The sequence below is a fragment of the Scyliorhinus torazame genome, chromosome 22 (assembly GCF_047496885.1).
Source record: "Scyliorhinus torazame isolate Kashiwa2021f chromosome 22, sScyTor2.1, whole genome shotgun sequence".
In the NCBI taxonomy this organism is placed as follows: domain Eukaryota; kingdom Metazoa; phylum Chordata; class Chondrichthyes; order Carcharhiniformes; family Scyliorhinidae; genus Scyliorhinus; species Scyliorhinus torazame.
The window spans coordinates 38,655,498-38,672,146 of record NC_092728.1 but is presented as its reverse complement, the minus strand read 5'-3'; the positions used below and the strand labels follow the sequence as shown (position 1 = coordinate 38,672,146).

At 47.4% G+C, this 16,649-nt stretch overlaps 1 protein-coding gene across 2 annotated transcripts in view; it reads right to left on the bottom strand.

Moving 5' to 3' along the window:
* LOC140399018 (rab-like protein 6) overlaps nt 1-16,649 on the bottom strand; it is a 202,136-nt gene that overhangs the window by 149,493 nt on the left and 35,994 nt on the right. For both annotated transcript variants that reach the window (XM_072488074.1, XM_072488073.1), the window contains exon 4: nt 179-231. In XM_072488074.1, coding sequence (XP_072344175.1) covers nt 179-231 — 53 coding nt within the window. The remainder of the gene's footprint in view (nt 1-178; nt 232-16,649) is intronic.

The window sequence follows — 16,649 nt, the reverse complement described above, 5'->3', positions numbered from 1 at the left end:
AGAAATATGAATTGGGAAAATGTGACACAAATATGATAACCAGAAGTAAGGTTTAGTGGACAGGAATGGATGTGGAGCTAATGCTTGTAAATATATTAGAGCCAGTGTCTGCACAAAATATCTAATACATCACTATCAGGATCACAAGCTGCTCCAGTTCAGATTATATCCACTGTACCTCTTGTGGGTCATTCTCCAGTTTCAAGCCATCTCCTTTTTTCCGGCTTTTACCTAAAAAAAGGCAACAACTGGTTAATGGTTTTCAAGTAACAATTTTCTTCTCAGAAGCCCAGTAATGGGCCCGTCTGTATCCCATTTCAGTACCAGGGGAAGGGAGTGAAGGAACATCACACTACTTGACATTTTCAGTTCCAAAATAATTACAGAACTAAGCCAGCAGTGTATGCTACAACTACCTTCTGCTGTGTTCTATTCCATTTCTCTTTCCATTACATTCTTCGATGACACTAATATACTTTAATTATACTATTAATCAATGTCAATATTACATTTTTTTGGTTTTCTTGACAATTTCTAACAGATCATAGTGATGGAACATTAAACATCTAGATACAAATTCAATCTCCCTCTACACTGCCCCCATCAAACATTCCCAGGACAAGTACAGCACAGGGTTAGATACAGAGTAAAGCTCCCTCTACACTGTCCCCATCAAACACTCCCAGGACAGGTACAGCACGGGGTTAGATACAGAGTAAAGCTCCCTCTACACTGTCCCCATCAAACACTCCCAGCACAGGTACAGCACGGGGTTAGATACAGAGTAAAGCTCCCTCTACACTGCCCCATCAAACACTCCCAGGACAGGTACAGCATGGGGTTAGATAGAGTAAAGCTCCCTCTACAGTGCCCCATCAAACACTCTCAGGACAGGTACAGCACGGGGTTAGATACAGAGTAAAGCTCTCTCTGCACTGTCCCATCAAACACTCCCAGGACAGGTACAGCACAGGGTCAGATACAGAGTAAATCTCCCTCTACACTGCCCCATCAAACACTCCCAGGACAGGTACAGCATGGGGTTAGAAAGAGTAAAGCTCCCTCTACACTGCCCCATCAAACACTCCCAGGACAGGTAAAGCATGGGGTTAGATAGAGTAAAGCTCCCTCTACACTGCCCCATCAAACACTCCCAGGACAGGTATTATTTACAACACAGGGTTAGATACAGAGTAATGTTCCCTCTACACTGTCCTCATGAAACATTCCCAGGACAGGTACAGCACAGGGTTAGATACAGAGTAAAGCTCCCTCTACACTGCCCCCATCAAACACTCCCAGGACAGGTACAGCATGGGGCTAATTACAGAGTAAAGCTCCCTCTAAACTGACCCCCTCAAACATTCGCAGGACAGGTACAGCACAGGGTTAGATACAGAGTAAAGCTCCCTCTACACTGCCCCATCAAACACTCCCAGGACAGGTACAGCATGGGGCTAATTACAGAGTAAAGCCCCCTCTATAAACACACCCAGGACAGGTACAGCACAAGTTGGATATCGAATAAAGCTCCCTCGATACTAACCCCATCAAACACTCCAGGACAGGTACAGAATGGGTTAGATACAGAGTAAAGCTCCCACTACATCACCCCTTGGAACACTCAGAAGGTGTGTTAGACAGAGTAAAACATGCCAAAGCAAGCTGGGATTAGTTTCAAAATAAGCAAACAGATGTAGCTAGAAATCCAGAATAACAATGTCTCCGCAACCACATAGTAAACCACATTGTTCATAGTCACATTCATCTGCATTTCCACTGGCTCTGCCTGCAATCACTCTTCATTGAGGATTTGGATTTTGAAATAGTGATGCAAGCAGCTTGTGTGCCGTGCAAAGAGAGTTAACAATTTTCCAATCTGCAAACTTTGTAGACACAAACTAAACACAAGATCCCCAATTGCCTTACTTCCCTCTGCCCCTGATAACTCTCCAACTGATGATAAAACAAACACTGACCATTGCTTTCGTAGAATCCCTATAGTGCAGAAGGAGGCCTTTCGGCATATCACCGGCCATTCGAAGACTACCCTCGCTCGGTCCAATCCCCCGCCCTATTCCTGCAGCTCCATCCTAAGGGTCAATTTAGAAATCCACCTAACCTGCACATCTTTGGACTGTGGGAGGAAACCGGAGCACCCGGAGGAAACCCACGAAGACACGGGGAGAACGTGCAAGCTCCACAAAGTCACACGAGATCGGAATAGAACCAGGGCCCCTGGCGTTATGAGGCAGCAATGCTAACCCGAGTCCCTAGCGCTGCAAGGCAGCAGTGTTAACCCGTGTCCTTGGCACTGTGAGGCAACTGTGCTAACCTAGGACCTGGTGCTGTGAGGCAGCAGTGCTAACCCAGGTCTGTGGCACTGAGGCAGCAGTGCTAACTGGGGGTCTCACCGCTATGAGGCAGAAATGCTAATCAGGGATCCTGGCGCTGAGGCAGCAGTGCCAACCCAAGGCCCTAGCGCTGCGAGACAGCAGTGCTAACCCACGTTCCTAGCGCTGTGAGGCAACAGTGTTAACCAAGTCCCTGACGTTGTGGGGCAGCAGTGCTAACCGGGGTCCCTGGCGCTGATGCAGTAGTGCTAAACCGGGTCCATGGCGCTGCGAGGCAGCAGTGCTAACCCGGGCCCTTGGCACTGTAAGACAGCAGTGCTAACCGGGGTCCCTGGCGCTGAAGCAGTAGTGCTAACCCGGGTCCCTGGTGCTGCGAGTGCTAATTGGGGTCGTAGACGCCATGAGTTAGCAGTGCTAACGTGTGTCCCAGATGCTGATGCAGCAGTGCTAACCGAAGTCCCAGATGCTGTGAGGTAGCAGTGCTAACCACTGTGCCACAATGCCACCCAAATGAGGAAATTTATGAGAATCTATCGCCATAGCCAAGATATTCCATACAACCAGGTAGGAAGCAGTGCAGCCAGTGGAACTGTCCCCCAGTGAGAGTCAGTGTGTGTGGAACTGTCCCCCAGTGAGAGTCAGTGTGTGTGGAACTGTCCCCCAGTGAGAATCAGTGCCTGTCGGAGAGAAGAATAGAATAAGATTTTATATGTACACATCAATAGCATTGAAGATTTATTATGCACTGCAACACCATGCACCTTAGCAAGAGCAGCAATATTACATTCAATATGTGCTCTCTCTCACTTGCAAATACAAACAGGTACACACCCAGTTCTCAAACAGAATCAACTGGAGCCTGACTAGCTCTCACCTAATGTACGAGGGAGGAGGACTGTCTGACCTGAACAGAACCAAGGGGAGAACATGATGAAAAGGAGGACAAAGAACTTTAAAAAAATATGAAATAGAACCGTGTAATTGTTGAGGTTTGACCTGAAACAGACATAGCAACTTTCTGACTTCATCCCAACATGCTTTATGACTAAGGGAATGTCTGGAGAAATTTGAAAACTGTATGTGCAAAGCACTTGCAACAAACTGGATAAATTAATAGCACTGATCGGAATTAATCAATTTAATTTAGTTATTGCAGAGACATAGTTGCAGAGTGTCCAAGGTTGGAAACAAAATATTCCAGCATTTATAACCTTTAGAGGATATAGGAATACATCCTGATAATAAAGGATAGGATAATAAAAGGTAGGATAAAGATAGTAGTGAGAAAGGATGTTGGCTCAGCAAATCAAGATGTGGGACTAATTTGGGTGGAGTTAAGAAACAGTAACATTAGTGGGAGTTGTTCACAGCCTCCTAACAGTGGTTGTACTCTCGATCAGATAATTCAGCTAATTACAGCTGCATATAACAGAGATAAGACAGTAATCATGGAGAACTTTAACCTTTATTATAGACTGGGTAAACCAGATTTCCAGTAATAGTGCAGAGAATAAGTTCATAGAATTTATACAAGATAGATTTTTAAATCATAATGTTCAGCTACCAGCTAGGGAAGAAGTTATTTTGGATTGAGCAATGTGCAATGAGAAAGGATTCATTCAGAACCTTGTAGTAAAGGGGCCTCTTGGAAACAGTAACCATAATATGATTTTCATGTGGAGTTTGATAATGCAGTACGGTGGCACAGTAGTTAGCACTGCTGCCTCTCAGAGCCAGGAAACCGGGTTCAATTCCGTCCTTGGGTGGCTGTGTATAGTTTGCACATTCTCCCCGTGTCTTTGTGGATTTCCTCCGGGTGCTCCGGTTTCCTTCCACTGTCCAAAGAAGTGCAGGTTAGGTGGATTGGCCATGCTAAATTGTCCCTAGTGTCCAAAAGGTAAGGTGGGATTACTGGGTTACGGGGATAGGGTGGAGGTGTAGGTTTAAGTAGGGTGCTCTTTCCAAGGGCCGGTGCAGACTCGATGGGCCGAATGGCCTCCTTCTGCACTGCAAATTCTATGATGATTCTATGAAAAGATATGAGGTGGACAAGTAATGAAGCATTTGAATAATTACTTCATAATTTGCAATGTACATTCCTTTAAGGCACAGAAACCCCACAAAGAAGTGGATCAACCTTGACCTACAAGAGGAGTTAGACACAACATTAGATAACATTCGATAATTTTGCTTAACAAAGTTACAAGCCTGAGGAATGGGATGATTTCAGAATTCAACAAAGGAGGAAAAATTGATCAGGGTAGAAAATAGAGAATAGGAGAGTAAAGCAGCGCGAGACATCAAAACAGATTGGAAACATTTCTGCAGCCATATAAATAGGAAGAGATTAGCAAGAATAAATGTTTACGGCAAAGACAGGTGTAATCAGAATAAGGGATAGGAATTGGCAGAAACTTTAAACAAATACTTTGTACCTGCCTTCACAGTAAAATACAAGAAAGGTTCCAGAACTAATGGGTTGAGCAAGAATGGAAATTAAATAAATCAATCTCAGTAAAGTATTAATACTACAGAAATTAATGTGACTAAGCGACAACAAAACCCCTCAACCTGGCAACTGGCTTTCTCGGGTTTTAAAAGAAGCGGCGGCAAAATTTTGTTTTTGGCCATCCAGAATTCCTTCGATTCCAGGACAGCGCAAACAAAATTCAATGTTTTCTCTAAATTGGGGCAGTTGTTTAAACTAGTACTGGTGAGATACAATTTCAGTATTAATTTAGAGCTTGGCTAGTTAAACTACTTGATTTAACTACAAATAACCTTGAGTGATATTTCAAAAGTTGAAGTCTTCATTCGTTTAATAAAACACAGTATTGAAGATAGGGCAGGCGATAAGGGAGTTGGTGGACACCAATGTGATCCACCACTGCCACATATGCAGCAAGTGCCTGCAGCTCGCGGTACTTTGGCTCAGAGTTGGTCAACTGGAATCCGAGCTACAGATACACAACACACCTGGGAGGGGCAACGTTTGTTTCAGTAGCTCAGTGGCAGAACCCCAACACTGCAGAGGGAGGCCATTCAGCGCACTGAGTCGATACCGATCCTCTGAAAGAGCACTCCCCTGCCCCATCCCTCTAACCCCATAACCCTATCTAACCTTTGACACTAAGTGACAATTTAAATTGGCCAATGCACCGAACTTGCACGTCTTTGGACTGTGGGATGAAACCGGAGCACCCGGAGGAAACCCACTCAGACACGGGGAGAATGTGCAGACTCCGCACAGACAATCACCCATGGCCGGAATTGAATCTGGGTCCCGAGTGCTTTGACGACCTCCTACTGTACATATCGAACCCAGTGGAATGCTTTGGCAGGATAATGGGGATCCTGAGACTGTTTAGTACCTTTTCAGGATATAAACTCAATATTGAGAAAAGTGAGGCGTTCCCGATAAACACTCGGGCCAGGAGAGAGGTCTGAGGAAGCTGCCATTTCGGTTGATAGGGCGAGTTTCCGCTAACTAGGGATACAAGTGGCGTGAAGCTGCGCTCAGCTGCAGATTGGACTTGTGGAAGGAATGAGGGAGGACGTTAGAAGGTGGAATGTGTTGCCACTGTTGCTGGTGGGGAGGGTTCAGACAGGGAAAATGACAGTCCTGCTGAAATTCCTATTCGTGTTTCAAAATCTCCCAATTTTCTTGCCCAAGTCGTTTATTAGGAAAGTGAACAAGAGGATTCTGAGCTCCTCCCCCCCAGACAAGGAGGGTCTTCCTGGAGAGAAATAGACAGAGAGAAGGCCTGGCACAAGCAAACTTGGAGAACTACTATTGGGCAGCAAACATTGCCATGGTTCGAAAGTGGGTGGTGGAACAGGGGACGGTATGGGGATGGGTGGAGGAGGCCTTGCGTAAGGGAACCACTTTGAGGACTTTGGTGTCGGTGTCTCTGCCGCGATATGGAACCAGTGCCTGCAGCACTCTGGGATGGAGGAAATGTCTATGGGGGCACCGATTTGTGGCAACCACAGATTTGCCCCAGCGGGGCTAGACGTGAGATTCCAGGGGCAGCACTGATTAAGTGTTTTGGAGACCTGTTGGTTGTGAGGGGAAGTTTGTGGACCTATCGGAGCTAGAAGAGGTGTTTTTTCAGGTTCCTACAGATTAAAGACTTCTAGAGAAAGGAAATGGGCTCATTCCCAATGCTACTGCCCCGGGGGTTGCTGGACAGGCTTTTGTCAGAGGACGAGTTAAGGAAGGGCAAGGTCTCTGATGGAGCATACGCAGTTAGCATCCACATGCGCAGTTAGCGACAGCCATCTTTGTTGGGGGTGATGGTGAAGCCTGACCTTCTCCTCTGCCAGCGCCCGATCCTTGGTCTGGAAGTCGGGGAGCATTGCCCTGTGGAATGGCCTCTGCCACCCCCTCCTCTGGCGCCCAATCAACATGGTCCCGCGGCCCACGTGACACCGATGTCTGATGTCATGCCGCCGGAGACGTGCTCCCGACCACCAATAAGAGACAACCTCAGCCCCAGTAAAGACCAAACAGGGCCTGGCAGTGCAATTTTAACGCACCAATGAGGATAAGACCAGTGACGTCAAGGGTATATGAACTAAACGCACAACAGCTCTGTCTCTCTTGCCTTGGGAACATCTAAAGAAGTGTAACTGTGCCGCACCTTTGGGTGCTGAATAAAGCCATTGAAATTTCACAACTGGACTCGACTCTCTGTGGAAACAAAGAGATCTAACAGTCTCAGATGTAGATGTGAACTGAGCAAAAAGGAGGAAGTTGAAGAAAATTGGGCAAAAGTGGGAAGAGGAGCTGGGAGGGGTGATGCAGGATGGGCTTTGGAAAGAGGCTCTGTGCAGGACGAATGCATCTTCGTCGTGTGCAAGATTCAGCCAATTACAGTTTAAGGTAGTGCACACAGGGCATGTATGACAATGTTCAGGAAGAGTTGTTTTTTCCTGGGGTGGAGGATAGATGTGGGCGGTGTGCCGGGGACCGACGAACTATCCCCACATGTTCTGGGTCTGTCCGAGGTTGGAGGGGTTCTGGAAGGAGGTTGTGGAAATACTGTCAAAGATTCTGGGAGTGGCACAGAGCTAGAACATAGAACATAGAAAATACAGCACAGAACAGGCCCTTCGGCCCACGATGTTGTGCCGAACCTTTGTCCTAGATTAATCATAGATTATCATTGAATTTACAGTGCAGAAGGAGGCCATTCGGCCCTTTGAGTCTGCACCGGCTCTTGGAAAGAGCACCCTACCCAAACTCAATACTTCCACCCAACACCAAGGGCAATTTGGACATTAAGGGCAATTTATCATTGGCCAATTCACCTAACCCGCACATCTTTGCTCTAACGTGGCAATAGTTGGTGTGTCGGAAAACCCGGGAGTACAGGTGGGGAGAGGGCTGATGTAGTGGCCTTTGCCTCCCTGTTAGCCCAGAGGAGGACGTTGTTGAGCTGGCGGAATTTGGAACTGCTAAAGGTGGGGACATGGGTAGACGACTTGGCGGAATTTCTCCACTTAGAGAAGATTAAGTTCATCTTTGGGTGGTTGGACGAGGGCTTCCCCACGAGGTGGAAGCTGTTCATCGGATTTTTTAGGGTGTACTAAAACATCAACGGTGGCCCGGGGAGGTGGGGGTCGTTTCTTCTTTTTTTCTTTCTTCTCTTCACTCGGGGGGTGGGGGGTGGGTTGAGACTTAAGCTGGAAAAAGGGAGGGGGATAGGAGGGTCAGGGTAAAATGGACATTGGATGGGTTATTATACCGTTGATGGTTTGTTGTGGTTCTTTGTGTTTTTTGTTCTGTACACATTTGAAAATACCTCCAACAAAAATATTTGCAAGAACAATTCCTTAGGTTCAGGAAAAGTTCCAATGGACTGGAAAACTGCAAGTGCAATACCTCTGTTCAAGAAATAAGGGAGAGAGAAAGCAGCAAACTATAGACAAGTTAGCCGAACATCTGTCATTGGGAGAATGTTAAGGAAGTATCTGTAGGACATTTATAAAATCAGAACAAAATCAAAGACAGTCAATTTAGTTTTATGAAGGGCACGGTGGCGCAGTGGTTAGCACTGCTGCCTACGGCGTTCTCCCAGTGTCTGCGTGGGTTTCACCCCACAATCCAAAGATGTGCAGGTTAGATGCATTAGCCACACTAAATTGCCCCTTAATTGGAAAAAAATTAATTTGGTACTCTACATTTTTTTTTAAAATTTAGTTTTATGAAAGGGAAATCTAACAAATTTATCAGCGGATGCAATATGCAGGAAGGAAAAAGGAGAACCAGTAGATATACTGTATCTGGATTTTGAAAAGGCATTTGACAAGATGCCACATAAAAGGTTACAACACAAGATGTTTGGTGATATTTTAGAGGATTGGCTGACGAACATGAAAGGGAGTTAGAATAAATGGGTCATTTTCAGGTTGGCAAACAGTACAAGCGGATTTCTACAGAGATTAGTGCTGCACCTTCAACTATTTACAATCTATATCAATGACTTGGATGAAGGGACCGAGTGTATTCTATGCAAATGGCTTTTGTTTCGGTGCAACATCGTGGGCCGAAGGGCCTGTACTGCGCTGTATCGTTCTATGTTCTATGTTCTATAAATCTGCTGACAATACAAGGATAGGAATTTGGATTTTGTTTATTGTCACATGTACCAAGTACAGTGAAAAGTATTCTGCTGCGAGCAGCTCAAAAGGTCATTAAGAACAAAGAACAAAGAAAAGTACAGTACGAAGTCTTACAACACCAGGTTAAAGTCCAACAGGTTTGTTTCGATGTCACTAGCTTTCGGAGCGCTGCTCCTTCCCCAGGTGAATGAAGAGGTATGTTCCAGAAACATATATATAGACAAATTCAAAGATGCCAAACAATGCTTGGAATGCGACCATTAGCAGGTGATTAAATCTTTACAGATCCAGAGATGGGGTAACCCCAGGTTAAAGAGGTGTGAATTGTGTCAAGCCAAGACAGTTGGTAGGATTTCGCAGGCCAGATGGTGGGGGATGAATGTAAAGCGACATGAATCCCAGGTCCCGGTTGAGGCCGCACTCATGTGTGCGGAACTTGGCTATAAGTTTCTGCTCGGCGATTCTGCGTTGTTGCGCGTCCTGAAGGCCGCCTTGGAGAACGCTTACTCGGAGATCAGAGGCTGAATGCCCTTGACTGCTGAAGTGCTCGCCGACTGGAAGGGAACATTCCTGCCTGGTGATTGTTGTGCGATGTCCGTTCATTCGTTGTCGCAGCGTCTGCATGGTCTCGCCAATGTACCACGCTTCGGGACATCCTTTCCTGCAGCGTATGAGGTAGACAACGTTGGCCGAGTCGCACGAGTACGTACCACGTACCTGGTGGGTGGTGTTCTCGCGTGTAATAGTGGTATCCATGTCAATGATCTGGCACGTCTTGCAGAGATTGCCATGGCAGGGTTGTGTGGTGTCGTGGTCACTGTTCTGAAGACTGGGTAGTTTGCTGCAAACAATGGTTCGTTTGAGGTTGCGCGGTTGTTTGAAGGCAAGTAGTGGGGGTGTGGAGATGACCTTGGCAAGATGTTCATCGTCATCAATGACGTGTTGAAGGCTGTGAAGAAGATGACGTAGTTTCTCCGCTCCGGGGAAGTACTGGACGACGAAGGGTATTCTGTCGGTTGTGTCCCATGTTTGTCTTCTGAGGAGGTCGGTGCGGTTTTTCTCTGTGGCGCGTTGGAACTGTTGATCGATGAGTCGAGTGCCATATCCCATTCGTACGAGGGCATCTTTCAACGTCTGTAGATGTCTGTTACGCTCCTCCTCGTCTGAGCAGATCCTGTGTATACGGAGCGCTTGTCCATAGGGGATGGCTTCTTTAATGTGTTTAGGGTGGAAGCTGGAGAAGTGGAGCATCATGAGGTTATCCGTGGGTTTGCGGTAAAGCGACGTGCTGAGGTGACCGTCCTTGATGGGGACGAGTGTGTCCAAGAATGCAACTGATTTTGGAGAGTAGTCCATGGTGAGTCTGATGGTTGGATGGAACTTATTAATGTCATCGTGTAGTCGTTTCAGTGATTCTTCGCCGTGGGTCCAAAGGAAAAAAATGTCATCGATGTATCTGGTGCATAACGTCGGTTGAAGGTCCTGTGCGGTGAGTAGGTCCTGTTCAAACTTGTGCATGAAGATGTTGGCGTATTGGGGTGCGAATTTGGTCCGTGCGTCTGGATGAAGAACTTGTAGTCGAGGGTGAAGACGTTGTGATCCAGAATGAAGCGGATGAGTTGCAGAATTGCGTCTGGAGATTGGCAGGACGTACTCATGCGACTCGGCCAACGTTGTCTACCTCATACGCTGCAGGAAAGGATGTCCCGAAGCGTGGTACATTGGCGAGACCATGCAGATGCTGCGACAACGAATGAACGGACATCGCGCAACAATCACCAGGCAGGAATGTTCCCTTCCAGTCGGCGAACACTTCAGCAGTCAAGGGCATTCAGCCTCTGATCTCCGGGTAAGCGTTCTCCAAGGCGGCCTTCAGGACTCGCAACAACGCAGAATCGCCGAGCAGAAACGTATAGCCAAGTTCCGCACACATGAGTGCGGCCTCAACCGGGACCTGGGATTCATGTCACATTACATTCATCCCCCACCATCTGGCCTGCGAAATCCTACCAACTGTCCTGGCTTGATGCAATTCACACCTCTTTAACCTGGGGTTACCCCATCTCTGGATCTGTAAAGATTTAATCACCTGCTAATGGTCGCATTCCAAGCATTGTTTGGCATCTTTGAATTTGTCTATATATGTGTTTCTGGAACATACCTCTTCATTCACCTGAGGAAAGAGCAGCGCTCCGAAAGCTAGTGGCATCGAAACAAACCTGTTGGACTTTATCATAGAATTTACAACCTTTAACCTGGTGTTGTAAGACTTCGTACTGTGCTCACCCCAGTCCAACGCCGGCATCTCCACATCATGGCTACCATCGACACCGCAAACTGCCGGCTCAAAGTGAAGAGGATCTCCAGGAAGATCGCGCATATAGACACTGACATTAAGTTTCTACAAAGATGCAAGAAAGCAGACAAGATCCCGAAAGGGCTACAGATCACAATCCCACTCAAGTCGACCTACAACACAGACTACGCTGAGAGACTCTGCCGTCGCACCTCTCTCACGCTCCTCAACCACCTCGTCCGCCAGCTCTACAGCAGACGACGCAACCTGGAAACCAAGTTAGAGGCCATATTCTCAACTTGTGCTCAGGATGCAGCAGACCAGCTGCGGAACACCGCCAAACAGATGAGACAACAATACTATGCCACCTATATGCACACCAAGAACAGAAAGCTTGAGAAACTTGGCATCACCACCGGCAGCAACCAAGCCACCCCCGGTGCCACAGTAGAAAACAATACAGGGAAATCTATTGTCAACTTGTCAGACTACACCCTTCAACCAGACGAAATCGAAGTCCTCAGCAGAGGGCTCAATTTCTGCACCACCACCAAAATGGACCCCATCAGTCTCGCGGCAGACACGGAGGAATTCATCAGGAGAATGAGGCTCCGGGAATTCTTCCACAGACCCCAAGAGGCCAACAGCGAACCCAAGCAGACTATCAATGAACCGGAACAACAGACCGAGAGATCTGCGGTGTGGCAACCGAAGAGGAAATAGTCGAATTGGACCCCTCCGGAAGGCCGCTGCCTTAGACTCGACATGTATGCTCAAGCCGTCAGGAGTCGCGTCAATGCCAGATTCATCAGTCGCATTCACAAGACAGCCCCGAACGTCACCCAAGCACAACGCAATGCCATCCACGCTCTCAAGACCAACCGCAGCATCGTCATCAAACCAGCAGACAAAACAGTACTGAACAGAACGGACTACTGCAAAGAAGTATACCGACAACTGAACAACCAAGAACACTACAGACAGTTACCCGCAGATCCGACCAAGGAACACATCCGCCAACTTAACAGACTGATCAAGACCTTGGATCCAGATCTTCAGAGCACCCTACGTGCTCTCATCCCACGTACTCCCCGCATTGGAGATCTCTACTGCCTCCCGAAAATACATAAGTCCAACACACCAGGCCGTCCTATCGTTTCAGGCAATGGGACATTATGTGAGAACCTTTCTGGCTACATCGAGGGCATCTTGAAACCCATCGTACAAGGTACGCCCAGCTTCTGTCGCGACACGACGGACTTCCTACAGAAACTCAGCACCCATGGACCAGTTGAACCAGGAACATTCCTCGTCACAATGGACGTCTCGGCACTCTACACCAGCATCCCCCATGACGACGGCATTGCTGCAACAGCCTCAGTACTCAACACCGACAACTGCCAATCTCCAGACGCAATTCTGCAACTCATCCGCTTCATTCTGGATCACAACGTCTTCACCTTCGACTACAAGTTCTTCATCCAGACGCACGGAACAGCCATGGGGACCAAATTCGCACCCCAATACGCCAACATCTTCATACACAAGTTTGAACAGGACCTACTCACCGCACAGGACCTTCAACCGACGTTATACACCAGATACATCAATGACATTTTTTTCCTTTGGACCCACAGCGAAGAATCACTGAAACGACTACACGATGACATTAATAAGTTCCATCCAACCATCAGACTCACCATGGACTACTCTCCAAAATCAGTTGCATTCTTGGACACACTCGTCTCCATCAAGGATGGTCACCTCAGCACGTCGCTTTACCACAAACCCACGGATAACCTCACAATGCTCCACTTCTCCAGCTTCCACCCTAAACACATTAAAGAAGCCATCCCCTATGGACAAGCGCTCCGTATACACAGGATCTGCTCAGACGAGGAGGAGCGTAACAGACATCTACAGACGTTGAAAGATGCCCTCGTACGAACGGGATATGGCACTCGACTCATCGATCGACAGTTCCAACGCGCCACAGCGAAAAACCGCACCGACCTCCTCAGGAGACAAACATGGGACACAACCGACAGAATACCCTTCGTCGTCCAGTACTTCCCCGGAGCGGAGAAACTACGTCATCTTCTTCACAGCCTTCAACACGTCATTGATGACGATGAACATCTTGTCAAGGTCATCCCCACACCCCCACTACTTGCCTTCAAACAACCGCACAACCTCAAATGAACCATTGTTTGCAGCAAACTACCCAGTCTTCAGAACAGTGACCACGACACCACACAACCCTGCCATGGCAATCTCTGCAAGACGTACCAGATCATTGACATGGATACCACTATTACACGCGAGAACACCACCCACCAGGTACGTGGTACGTACTCGTGCGACTCGGCCAACGTTGTCTACCTCATACGCTGCAGGAAAGGATGTCCCGAAGCGTGGTACATTGGCGAGACCATGCAGACGCTGCGACAACGAATGAACGGACATCGCGCAACAATCACCAGGCAGGAATGTTCCCTTCCAGTCGGCGAACACTTCAGCAGTCAAGGGCATTCAGCCTCTGATCTCCGGGTAAGCGTTCTCCAAGGCGGCCTTCAGGACGCGCAACAACGCAGAATCGCCGAGCAGAAACTTATAGCCAAGTTCCGCACACATGAGTGCGGCCTCAACCGGGACCTGGGATTCATGTCACATTACATTCATCCCCCACCATCTGGCCTGCGAAATCCTACCAACTGTCCTGGCTTGATGCAATTCACACCTCTTTAACCTGGGGTTACCCCATCTCTGGATCTGTAAAGATTTAATCACCTGCTAATGGTCACATTCCAAGCATTGTTTGGCATCTTTGAATTTGTCTATATATGTGTTTCTGGAACATACCTCTTCATTCACCTGAGGAAGGAGCAGCGCTCCGAAAGCTAATGACATCGAAACAAACCTGTTGGACTTTAACCGGGTGTTGTAAGACTTCGTACTGTGCTCACCCCAGTCCAACGCCGGCATCTTCACATCAAAGAAAAGTACAGCACAGGAAGAGGCCTTTCGGCCCTCCAAGCCTGCGCTGACCATGCTGCCCGTCTAAACTAAAATTTTCTACACTTCCGGGATCCGCATCCTTTTATTCCCATCCTATTCATGTATTTGTCAAGGTGCCCCTTAAACGTCACGATCGTCCCTGCTTCCACCACCTCCTCCGGCAGCGAGTTCTAGGCACCCACTACCCTCTGGGTAAAAAACTTACCTCGTATATCTCCTCTCAACCTTGCCCCTCGCACCTTAAACCTATGCCCCCTAGTAATTGACCCCTCTACCCTGGGGAAAAGCCTCTGACTATCCACTCTGTCTATGCCCCTCATAATTTTGTATACCTCTATCAGGTCTCCCCTCAACCTCCGTTGTTCCAGTGAGAGCAAACCAACTTTATTCAATCTCTCCTCATAGCTAATGCCCTCCATACCAGGCAACATCCTGGTAAATCTCTTCTGCACCCTCTCTAAAGCCTCCTCATCCTTCTGGTAGTGTGGCGACCAGAATTGAAAACTATACTCCAAGTGTGGCCTAACTAAGGTTCTATACAGCTGCAACATGACTTGACAATTTTATACTCAATACTCAATTAAGTATATGAAAAGAAAAGAAAAGAAAATGCATAATAGGGCAACACAAGATACATAATGTAACTACATAACACCGGCATCGGGTGGAGCATACAGGGGTGTAGTGTTAATCAGGTCAGTCTTTAAAAGGGTCGTTTAGGAGTCTGGTAACAGCGGGAAAGAAGCTGTTTTTGAGTCTGGTCGTGCGTGTTCTCAGACTTTTGTATCTCCTGCCCAATGGAAGAAGTTGGAAGAGTGAGTAAGCCGGTATCATAGCAAGTTGTGAATAAAACTTAAAAATCTGCAAAGGGATGTAGGTAGTGGCTAGCACTGTGGCTTCACAGCGCCAGGATCCCAGGTTCGATTCCCCGCTGGATCACCCCGTGGAGTCTGCACATTCTCCCCGTGTCTGCGTGGGTTTCCTCGGGGTGCTCCGGTTTCCTCCCACAGTCCAAAGGCGTGCAGGTTAGGTGGATTGGCCATGATAAATTGCCCCTAGTGACCAAAAGAATTAGGAAGGGTTATTGAGTTACGGGGATAGGGTGGAAGTGAGGCCTTAAGTGGGTCAGTGCAGGCTCGATGGGCCGAATGGCCTCCTTCTGCACTGTCTGTTCTATGTAGTTCAATTGAATGGACAAAAATTGGATAGATTAAGTATAATGTAGGAAAACATGATGCTGCCTGCTTTGCAAGGAAGAATAGAAAAGCAGATTATACAAGTGGTCAGAGATTGCAGGACGCTGCTGTACACAGGGATCTGGCTGTCTTTGAACATTAATCTAAAAGGTTCATGCAGGCACAGCAAGTAATTGCAAAAGAGCTGGAGTATAAAAGTGCAGACTCTTGTCACAATGGTACAGTGCTTGGTGAAACCATGCATAGGGTACTGTGTGCAGGTGGAAGTGTGAAAATACAAAACAATCGGATAACCAGGGAACCAGTGGAGCATTAGGGAGCAAGGGGTGATATGCATGTGGAACAAGACATCGGTAAGGTGTTAAAACAAGTATTTGACATCTGTCTTCATTCGGATAAGGAGGAGATGTCGGCACAGAATTTAAACAGTTTGCCATAGGGAGTGAGGAGAAAGATATTGGAGGTTTTGGCGGCTTAAAAGTGGACAAATCCCCAGGTCCAGGTGAGTTATATCTTATATCCCAGGCTGCTGTGGGAGGCCAGGGGGGAAACTACAGGAGCTCTGACCCAAATTTTTAATTCCTCTCCGGCCACAGGGGAGATGCCAGAGGATTGAAGGATAGCTAATGTGGCTCCACTTTCCAAGGGTGGTGGAGGTAAACCAGGGAATTATAGACCAGTGAGTCTCACATTAGTGGTCGGGAAATTATTGGAGAAAATTCTGAAGGAGAGAATTAATCTCCACTAGGAGAGGCAAGGTTTGATCAGGGATAGTCAGCATGGCTTTCTCAGAGGGAGATCATGCCTAACAAATTTGATTGAATTTTGTGGCACATGACTAAGTAAGGGTGTGCAGTTGATGTCATTTTTATGGATTTCAGCAAAGCCTTTGACCATGGTCCCACATGGCAGACTGTTAAAGAAGGTTAAAGCACATGGGATCCAGGGTAACTTGGCCAGTTGGATCCAAAACTGGCTTAGTGGTAGAAGACAGAGGGTGGTGGTAGAAGGCTGGTTGTGTGACTGGAAGTCGGTGTCCAGTGGTGCACAACAGGGATCAGAGCTAGGTCTCTTATTGTTTGTGATATATCTAAATGGGTGTACAGGTACACAGGTCACTGAAAGGGGCAGCACAGGTGGAGAAGGTAGTCAAGAAGG